Consider the following 11,144-nt stretch of genomic DNA (forward strand, 5'->3'; position numbering starts at 1 on the left):
AAAGTAAAAATAAAGAAACAAAAGCTGGGTCTAGAGGAGGTGTAATTAAGAATAGACAAATCATTGCCAACAGCTCACCACAAAAAATGAGGGCAGATGTTACGATCTGAAATCATTGAACTCAATGTCGAGTCTGAAAGATTGTAAAGTGCCCAGTCAAGAAATGAGGTTCTGTTCATTGAACTTCATTGGAACAACGTATGAAGCCAAGGACAGAGACTTCGGCATGAGGGCAAGGGGGAAGAATTAAAATTACAGGTAACTGGAAGCTTGAGGTCATTCATACAGATTGAATGGAGCTATTCCACAAAGTGGTCACCTAAACCTGCTTTGGTCTCCCCAATATAGTGGGGACCACATCGTGAACAGCGAATACAGTATTCTAAATTGAAAGTTACAAGCAAATTTTTGTTTCATTTGGAAGGAATGTTCGGAAGGCTAGATGGTGGGAAGGGAAGAGGTAAAAGGGCAGGTGTCGCACGTCCTGTGCCTGCATCAGAAGATGTGTTGAGAATCGGAGGGCATGCTAGGGGTGATTTGGAATGCTGAAAGGAGGAAGGAGGGTAAGATGTGTTTTGTGGTGATATTACGCTGGAGGTGGGGGGAAATGACAGAGGATGACACGTTAAATGTGGAGGCTGGTGGGTTGGAAGGTGAAGATAAGCAGAACCCTATCATGGTTCTGGAATGGTGAAGAGGAATCCTCAGTTAAGAAGAAAGGAAGACAAATCAGAAACACTGGTATGGAAGGTGGCATTATCAGAACAGATGTGCTGGAGACAGAGAAACTAGGAGAATGGAATAGAATACATTCATTCTGCACACAAATGTGATCCAAAGTTAGCTTGGCTCAGCACTCTAACTCCCCTCCCATTCCCACTCTGACCTATCATTGGCTACATACATATGATACAAGCTTGGAACAGAATCTCATCTTCCTTCTAGGTATGTTGCAATCCTTTGGTGGGAAATTTGACATCAATACCTTAAGAATTAGTTATATCCTAAATTCAAAATGGTTTGAAGTCCATACCTGACTGCCAGGGTTTCCATTGCTCCCATTTTCCCAGGCTTCCTGCTGTCTTGTCTATTTACTCATCCTTTGGTCTTTTCATGTTCTAATGTTTCTGTCCCATTACTTGACTGAGGTCCCATCATTCCACTCATGATTCCTATCAGATATTTGTTCCTTTAAATTCTACCCACCTCCCACAACCCCTGCACCCCTCCCCCACCCCCACCCCACAACCCTTTTCTGATTGTTTTAAAAATGTCTATCCCTTAGACTTTACTTTAAAACTAAAAATGTCAAAAGTATTAACTTGTCTGTTCTCTTCACAAATGCTGATTGGCCTTAGGGTTTCTGTCATTTTATGTTTTTGTTTCTGTTTATTACACAATCTTATTGAAGCTGTACAGTACCTCCTCTTGCATTTGATTTTGGCAATGTTCTAAAGGATTATTTCTTCCTGGCTTTGGATTATAGTGCATGCTCTGGAACCACATCTGGGGATCTTTAATTATGCTCAGCCTTCTGTGTGGGTGCTCAAACAGTTACAGATGCGTACATTTATTACAGCTGGGTTGACCCTTGTTAAGAGACAGGCTGCAGGTTCCAATAATCTGGTATGTAGTAGTGGGGGTGACACAGCAGTAACACAATAAAAAAACTGCTTTAATTATGATATAAAATGTATGATGGAAGAAACTATTTAGGTAATTTAGATACCTGGAAATTCCCTTATTTGGAACTTTTAAAACATACGAAAACCAGGAAGATTTTGTCTGAAATTGTCAATGTCAGAACCATTTTCCAGTGGGTTTTTACTGCTTGGACTGGGAGCCGCAGTGGGCAGGATTCGGTCACCTTCTTGACAGCGTTAGTTCGCAGATTTTCAAGTTAGAATACTTGCTTTAACAGGAGGACCACGTGAAGGTTATTGCCTCCCTCAGTGGCCATCCAAGTCAGACTATCGCCCCAAGAGATCCATTCCTGGTAGCATCACAACCATTCACACTGTATCATAACCATTCACACTGTATTAGCTGAAGTAATTGAATGGATTGTTAACCCTATCAGTCTATAACTGCTTCCCCAGCCATACGAATAAAACAAATTGCCAGAACATTGTTGCTGCATAAACCTATGTCATTGTTTGAATCCAAAGTTTCCATTGTGTTAACAGTACATTGATATGGCAGATTACAGTCAAATAAACTGTGCCTGCCCATAGGACCAGTTGGAAGAGGCAGAAATCTGCAGCTGCTTAGAAATATCTTAACTGTCAGGAAGATGGGGAGAGATATTGTAATGTACCGTGTAAAATCAGTACTTTTATATTTACAGATCTACAGTGCTCCTGCCCTCAATGGCTCCAAGTAAAGTTGGCAACCTCTAGTCGCCCATACCAGGCTACACCTACTGTACTTCCAAACGAATAGATGTTGTTGCCATCTCTGCTTCTTTGGATCATAACACACAATAGCCACATGCAAAACTGAATTCTGTCATCTTAACTTAAATAAGAATTGTGCAAGAGATGCACTTTTAACTATATCAAACAAAGTCACCTCAACACATCGTTGAACACTGTGAAAATCAAAGCAAAGAAAGAGTTTCCAATAGATCCCGATTAGGGATGGCAGCACCAAATAAGGCAATGGGGCAGAGCAATTTCTGAAGACCACAGGCTCTCAAATGGGTGCCACGGTCATGGAGCAGCTGTTTAAATATAAAACCAGCTCATTAGAGTAATTCATCCAATAGTAAAAATCACTGAGGTACATCAACACAGCAGTTGGATTTTTTGCCCCTCCAGTACAGCTGGGAATGGAAGTGGCTGGACTGTTCTACAGAATACAACAAGAACTCAATTAGCCAAATGGCCTGTTTCTGTGCCATAATGACTATGAATATTTTACCCCTCGTCTTCTCCTGAAACCACTGATCTTTTGTATGTGTGAGATCTTGAACAAATTGGTTGCTCTTCAATCATGAAGAACGCGCTTGGACAAGGTGCCAGAGGATGAATAACACCCACAGAATTATACCCAACAAGGAGCCAATATTTGCAAAAAAGAATAAGGGAACACAAATCAAAAATCAAACCATATAATCAACAGTGAATGAACCGAACTTTGATGATTGTTTTGGGCGAAGGAACTTGTTATTATTTTAATTGTGCATGTATGTGTTCATGTCAGGTTGGTTGGGAGGTCAAAATAGTGGTAAGCATGTTCTCTTCCAAATCAACATGGCTCCAGAATGACATTTCCAGGGTAATAGTTTGGAACCAAGGCAACCCTCTGTGGGGTAGACTTTGTAATCCAATACTTGAACCAAACAGATCCACTCTACACTACAGCACCGTTGATGATTCACCAACTAGCTATCTTGGCTCTCTATCTGAATCTGCTGGGATAGATTGGTGCTGAGATTCTTCCCACTTGGATTTAGAAAGCTCTAAAGCCAATATCCTAACAAGTAGGTTGGTTCTAACCGGAGAAGGAACAAGAGGTTTAAATCCAGCAGTGCCCCTGAATGTACTTGGGAGATATTAAGTCTTGGCACTGCCAACTAGCAGCTCTAGTTAGACAGAGTCTGCATATCATATGAACAGAAATCTCTCACTAGCTTGATTTGGGGATTCAAAACATACTGATCAGTTTCCGTGTGCAGACATCAGTTGACCGTCCTTCCCCACCCCCCAGAAAATGTTTTAATTAAATATATTAAACTAAAAGTACTTGTGTAACTCCAATGTTACTGCGGCAACCTGTTGCAGATACTGGGAGCTGTCACTTAGAAATTAGTGCATATGTGCCAAGATCACTACTTGGTCAATTTTGGCTGTCTAATTTAACCTGTAATTACCATGGAGGTTGTTGGTAAAGGAATACTGCTTTTCAAAAAGTCTTGAAGTTACATCTACACAAATTCAAAAAGTGGGGAAGGAACAGCAAGCAGCAGCTGTCAACAATTTGTGGCAGAAATCAGGCACATGTAGCATTCGCCATAAGCTTGAACTGATTTTATATGGAAGTATTTCCTGCTCAGTCTGCACCAGTTTATGCTGCTGGAGTGATATAGCAGATGACATTCAGTACAATAAATTCTATTATTTCCACCCACCCTCCCCACGAAAAAAATCTAAAAATGCTTTGGAGATTTTGTCTTCAGTTTCCTGCTCCGACAGAGTAATGACAATCACAGACAGGAGTGAACAAAACCAGCAGTCACAGCTGAAATGGAAGACATTTTATCCTCAAAAGGATTAGAACCACTACTGGAAATCACAATTTCAGTTCTGGAAGAAAAAATGACTTTATATAAACATGAAGCCAGTAAGTGACCCAAATTCGGAACTTAAATAGCCCAGATCACTCCCCATTAACTTGATGAGCCACAGAGCTTTCTCTGATTTCTGTCAAATTTTAGCTGCTCACTATGATAAAGCAGCTTTCTCTACAAATGAATAGTATAATCCAACCACATTGCATGCTACCAAAACCCTCATTCATGCTTTCCTTACCTCTAAACTTGACTTTTCCAATGCACTCTTGACTGGCCTCCCAAATTCATAAACTTGAGGTCATCCAAAACTCTGCTGCTGTCCCTGTCTTAACTGACACGAAGTCTCATCACCCCTATGCTCACTAACCTACACTGGCTGCCAGTCAAAAAATATGATTTTAAAATTCTCATCCTGGTTTTCAAATTCTTCCATCCCTCCTCATCCCTCCCTAGTGTGAGATGTGTAATTCTGGCCCTGTGTGCATTCCCAATTTTAACTGCTCCACTATTGGTGGCCATGCTGTGCCTTCAGTTGCCTGGGCCCCAGGCTTTGAATATCCCATACATATCTCTGCCTCTCTACTTTGCTTTCCTCCTTTAAGACACTTCTTAAAAAATACCTCTGACCAAGCTCTTAGTCATCTGACCTAATATCTCCTTATGTGACGTGTTGTACTTTGTTTGATAATGCTCCCGTGACATGTCTTGGAACATTTAATTAAGTTAAAGTTATATCAATATAAGTTGTTGTTGTTGCAGATGGTCATGAAGGTCAGTTGGGCAAGTTAAGTCAAGTCAATACAAAGTTACTGACTCCAGAAATAGGAAAAAATTGGCAAGAAAATTTAATTCACCCACTAAAATCACATTTATAAGGCGCTGTTTCGGCAACTTCCACAGCAGAACATAAAGTCTTGAAACTGCATTGCCAAACAATTTCTGGCTTATTTTGCCCAAACTTAGGTTGACCTGATCAGGGTCTAAGTGATAAACATGCTTTGATTTGATAAGCAAGTGAAGATTTTTTTTAAACTACATTGAAAATACTGGAAATATTGACTCCTCGAAAGTAATTTAAGCACTGCATGAAAGAAAAATGAGCAATATACAAGCAACTGAAATAAAATAAATTCTTCCCCCAGAATCTGCACACTGTGAACCCAGTTGTTTGTGCAGTGAAGGATTTCAAATATATTTAAAGATACCGCCTTTATATATTAAGGTAATTTTAAAAAACTAGTTATGTAGGAAGAGTAACTTGAATTTCTGATATTCAGTGTATTGCAAAATGATAACCACCATCAGTTCTAAATTAATTCAGAATTCTAGGCCATTGCCCTATCTCCATTGTGTTCTTTAAATGTGTGCTCTAATGTTTTAAAAAATACTTAAAAATAAATAATTTCAATGGCAACCTTGAATCATTAACAATCACTGAACATATTACATTTCTTCAATTAAAGTTTGCATTTTATATATCCAACATATGTTCATATTATCAGCCCTTCACTGGAAATGTCCCATATTTCATTACAAAGGTATTGTTCATGTTATTTGCTAGTTATCAACTGCACAATAAAAAGAGTGCATATGGTAGCTCAATAGCAAATGCAACACCTGATGCAGAACTGAGCCATGCATTAACAGGAATGCCCCTGGTTCAAGTTTCCATGTTCATCAAGTTAACTGAACTCATACAAAGATACTCAGTAGATCCATAACAATTAGGCTTGGGCTATGGAGATAAGAAAGTCAAATTGGCCGGAGTTCCCATTACCAAATGCCATGCTGGAAATACAAGTTATTGGATATTGCCTAAATAAGCAGGCTTGGCTGTAATGCCCCACACTGCTAAATAACCACAGCCATTTGGCATAGTACAGAGAACTGTCAACATTAGACTTACACTTCAGCTCCCTTCAAAAGAAATAGAGAAAGCTTCACACAGTTCCTTACTGAACTAAATCGAATACACCTTCTTTAAGCCCTAGAAATTCAGATTGCTCCAGCCTTATGGTGTGAGAACTCAATGGTGCTTCTATATGAAATTATGGCAGACAAGCTTTTACCACCAACGAATGAGTCCTAATTCAATGGGATGTGGGAAAATCTGAAAAGATATTCCCTTACTGAAGTCGAAGTTTTTTTTCAGGTCTAGTCCCCATTCTTGAACCACTGCCAAAAGCAGGCAACCACATGAAGAACACCCCGACTTTTAAAAAACTGCCATTAGAAAGAACAAGGCAACCCACCAATCTAACAAGTTACAAGAACATAGAAGGGTAACATGGCTCATTTAAATCAAACTGGTGGGGGGGGGGGGGGGGGGGTGTGGGGGGGGAGCGGGACAAATGGCCCCAGGGGTAAACGCAATCAAACACCATCTGGGAACCAGAGACCATAAACCGCCTGGGATGTCCACCAGCTATTCCGAATTGTATATCATTTGGAACATGTTCCCAACTACAATGCAGCACAACGATATAATACATTCCAAAACACTAATCATAAGCGAAGGGCAAAAAGTTGTTTGAATATAATGTACAACACCTCCATCCTGCAGAAACCACCGCAATTTAGGAATATGCCAACCAATAACTTTTTCAAAAACCCTGACAAAACTACCAAAACCTAACAAAGTAAGCACCCTAGTGATTAAAGAGTTCCGCTCTGTTTGCAGACTCGAAAGTTACAACCAGCCAGCTGGTCTGTATGCGAAGTGGCCTGCGGTTAAAAAGAGGAAATACCAAAGAATTTAATGCAGTTGCAAATGGGCCACTTTACTTCCGACTAAGGTCTCAGTTCAAAGGCAATCCTGCCTCACAAACAATGCTTTCGGGGGCGTTCGGTCATTCATCACTACACCAACTCTGCATTTAAAGAAAGGCTCCCCGCAGATTTCTCCTTTTAAACAACACACAACAACACACACAAAAAAAATGCTGCCATAATCTTTCAATCTGAATCTCTCCAGATTACACGACGTGCAATGGGAAATGAAACTGGCGAAGAAAAGCAGTTACACTTGTTGCTAACACTTTGATCAATCGAAAGGAAAAAGGTCGAGTTTTATTCATTAAAATAACAAAAGGCACCGTATCACTCAACAGGTCAGGTCAAATAACCCTCTGGAGATAAAGGAAACCTCCTGATGACTGACTAGGCTGTTAGCAGCGAATCCGTCTTTAATGTAAAACAGTTCGCTGACTGGCAGCTCAGCCGCTGCTAAACCACAAACACAAATTACAAACTTTTCGTTTTGCTGCTCACACACCGCTTTGTTTCCAATCAACGTTTTGATTATCGCTTCACTTCCTTCACTAATTCACTCCGCTTAAAGCTGCGCTCGGATTTACTGATTTATCTATCAAATATCGACATCCAAAAATCAAGCAGTCTCTAACGGGCTTCAATGCAAAGGAAATGTAAACGCTTTTCCGATCAGACGCCGCAGCTCTCTCGCAGTTTTTGCGCCGTCTCAGCCCTCGGCGGAACTTTTAACTGTTCGACTCTAACATAAGAAAGAGCTTTCCTTACTTTGGAAGGGCACAGCAATGAGCCCCGCTGCTTGGACCTGGCGGCAACAACCTTGTTCCCGTGCTCGAAAATCAAGCAGAAAGTCAGCATTGAAACGCAAACTTCCAGCCAAGCTGCCATCGTCCCGATCCCATGGGCAGCCCCCACCGCGCATGCGCACTCTCTCCCCCAGTGAGGCTGCAGCTAGTTTCCAGGCTTCCCCACCTGAGCAGATCCACAGCAGAGCCAGCCAGGCTCCTGCACCACCACTACAAAGCACTTATTTCCGTTTCAAACCTACCGTGTGCTCCCAGCATTTCACATTTCCAGTATTTGTTTAAAGAAAATCCCTTTGCCTCTGATTCTCTACCTTCGAGTCCCACTTGACTGCAAAAATCAAGGCTGATACTCCAGTTCAGTACTGGGGGAGTGCTGCTCTGTCAGAGATGCTGTTTTTCGGAGGAGATGTTAAACTAGGGCCGTCTGCCTGCTTGGGCGAATGTAAAAGACTCCATGACACAATTCTGAAGAGCAGGGGAGTTATGCTTGTGCCCTGGCCCATATTTATCCCCCAATCAACATCACAAAAAACATTATCTGGTCATTATCACATTGCTGCTATGGGAGTTTGTTGAGTGCAAATTAGCTGTCCCATTTCCTACATTACAACATTAACTACACTTCAAAAAATACTTCATTGGCGGTATAGTGCTTTGAGATGTCTGGTGGTTGTGATAAGCACCATATAAATGCAAGTCTTTCTTTTTTACTTATTCACTTGACTATCTGGCTATAACATTGCTCCTTCCTCAATAATTTCTGTACTTGAGTCTCCCTCATGTCTCACAGATTCCTAACCACAGTTTTCAGGAGTCAATCTCCCCAGTGTTGTTTTGGATCTCCCCTCCCTCGGATTTTAAAAAATCACTATTTATCCTGTGATGAAACTGAAGTACTTAACTTAACCTAAAGTCGGAGGTCAGGAACTCCAGTTCTCAACAAGCCTCATGCCTTTTGAACGTGCCAGTGAGGAAATGGCTGTACATGCACAGTTCGAGGTTTTCACCTCTTCAGGTTGCACCTGCGCAGAAGAAAAGGAGTAAAAACTGCGTGAAATGCAGGTCAAGTTATCTGAATTGGAGTACCATTATTGGGGAAGTTGTCCCAAGGAGCATGACATGGGGAGGAGGTTAGGGAAAGGTCCCAGAAGGAAGTCCCAGGCAGAGACAAAGACAGCAAGAGGTCTCAGAAGACAAACTGAAAGAAAGGAGCAGAGCAATAAGCTCTGAGTTTAAAGAGAGTTTAAAGGGAGCAGAGTTGAAGCGAAGTGGGATTGAGAGAAGCCCTGAGACCTAGCTTGATAGATCCTAACATTTTTTTAGAAACAGCAGAGGAAAGTTACTGAACTTTTAACACAAAGAATAAAATATTTATTAAACAAGAAAAAATGAACTACATTAGACAAGACAAAACACCTGACTCCCCAGAGCCTGTCCAGATCTGAGGAGGCAGCTGAAGGTTGGTGACTCCTTGCTGCAGGCCTTTGGGAGCAGTGATGTTCTGCTTGGCATGGACAAAGATCTGAAATTGTGCTTGGAAGGTGAAGCTTAAGTGTACTTGGAGATCCAGGGCAGAGGAATCTCGGAAGGTGAGCTTGAAACCTTGGAGGTGGATCCTTGTTGAAGCCATCACAGTTGGAACAGCATTTGGAGAGAGTTCCAAGGCAAGACCTTCAAACATGGAGAATGGAAACCTTCATGAGAAACATAAAGTTTCAGTAAAACTGGTTGGCTCACAACGTGACAAACATCTGGGTGGGTTATTGAGAAATCCATGGAATCTGCTTTGGCCACATCTGTCATTTACTTTGGAGTGTGGTGTGGCGGATCTCAATTTGCCTGTTACTTCACATGTACCTCATACTTACCCTGAATGTTAGAGTACAAGATAGATTTTGTAAATTGTTTTATCTTTCTGAATTTGTATGTGTCTGCAAAGATATTGCTGGGTAAAAAGAATAGTGTGAGTTTGAATCATTTTCTTGTGTTTGTACTGAGATCTTTCCAACCTTTTTGTTTTATTCATTCATGGGATGTGGGTTTTGCTGGCTAGGCCAGCATTTATTGCCCATCCCTAATTGCCCTTGAGAAGGTGATGGTGAGCTGCCTTCTTGAACTGCTGCAGTCCCTGTGGTGTAGGTACACTCACAGTGCTGTCAGAGTGGGAGTTCCAGGATTTTGACCCAGCGACAGTGAAGGAATGACGATATATTTCCAAGTCAGGATGCTGTGCGGCTTGGAGGGGAACATCTAGATGGTGGTATTCCCATGCATCTGCTGCCCTTGCCCTTGTAGTGTTCGTGGGTTTGGAAGGTGCTGTCTAAGGAGCCTTGGTGAGTTCTTGCAATGGATCTTGTAGATAGTATACACAGCTGCCGCTGTGTGTCGGTGGTGGAGGAAGTGAATGTAGTGGATGAAGTGCCAATCAAGTGGGCTGCTTTGTCCTGGATAGTGTTGAGCTTCTTGAGTGTTATTGGAGCTGCACTTATCCAGGCAAGTGGAGAGTATTCCATCACACTCCTGACTTGTGCCTTGTAGATGGTGGACAGGCTTTGGGGAGTCAAATGTTTTGTCTTGTGTAATGTAATTCATTTTTTCTTGTTTAATAAATATTTTATTCTTTGTGTTAAAAGTTCAGTAACTTTCCTCTGCTGGTTCTAAAAAAAAGATAGGATCTATCAAGCCAGGTTTTACTCTGGGATCTGCCTTATCTAATATTAACATCAGCTGGGATCATAACAATCCCCAATCTTATAAACATCACCTGTGATTCAGGTAACTCGGTTGCCCCCACACCACTAGCGTCCAGTATTATTTTTATTCCCTAAGTATCCCAATCTCATGAAGATGGCCTATCCCTACTAAATATGAACAGGATAAATGTACAGTACCTTTGAAGCATAATAATATTCCTTGGTGTAGTATAGAATGGAAATGACAGGTTCTGCATGAGTTTATGTTGGATGGAGTTTGGAAGACTGTTAAAGAGGGCATCAGTCAGATAGAGTCTGGAGTTTATGATGGCATAGATGAGGATTCCCATCCCTGTCTTCCAACTTCCACCAACTCAGTCTCTCCTTGGAAGCTTGAATGCCAGCCAATTCTTCACTGAAATATATCAAAGTGAGGGCCTATAGCATTGATGTGTGGAAATCCCAGCAGTTATACTTGCAGCGGGAATAACTTTTGGTAATATAAATGCAATGGCTTCCACAGTCAAACAGCATACTGCCATTCAATATCTAGGCTCATGTATGATAGTAGGTCATCTTTTT

General features: G+C 41.3%; 1 protein-coding gene across 1 annotated transcript in view; it reads right to left on the reverse strand.

Moving 5' to 3' along the window:
- Window positions 1-7,972, reverse strand: part of il17rd (interleukin 17 receptor D) — a 91,518-nt gene extending 83,546 nt beyond the window's left edge. Inside the window, exon 1 of the mRNA XM_041192357.1 lies at window positions 7,832-7,972. Coding sequence (XP_041048291.1) covers window positions 7,832-7,951 — 120 coding nt within the window. The 5' untranslated portion in view covers window positions 7,952-7,972. The remainder of the gene's footprint in view (window positions 1-7,831) is intronic.
- Between the last annotated feature and the right edge of the window lie 3,172 nt (window positions 7,973-11,144).

This window comes from Carcharodon carcharias, chromosome 7, assembly GCF_017639515.1.
Source record: "Carcharodon carcharias isolate sCarCar2 chromosome 7, sCarCar2.pri, whole genome shotgun sequence".
NCBI classification, from domain to species: domain Eukaryota; kingdom Metazoa; phylum Chordata; class Chondrichthyes; order Lamniformes; family Lamnidae; genus Carcharodon; species Carcharodon carcharias.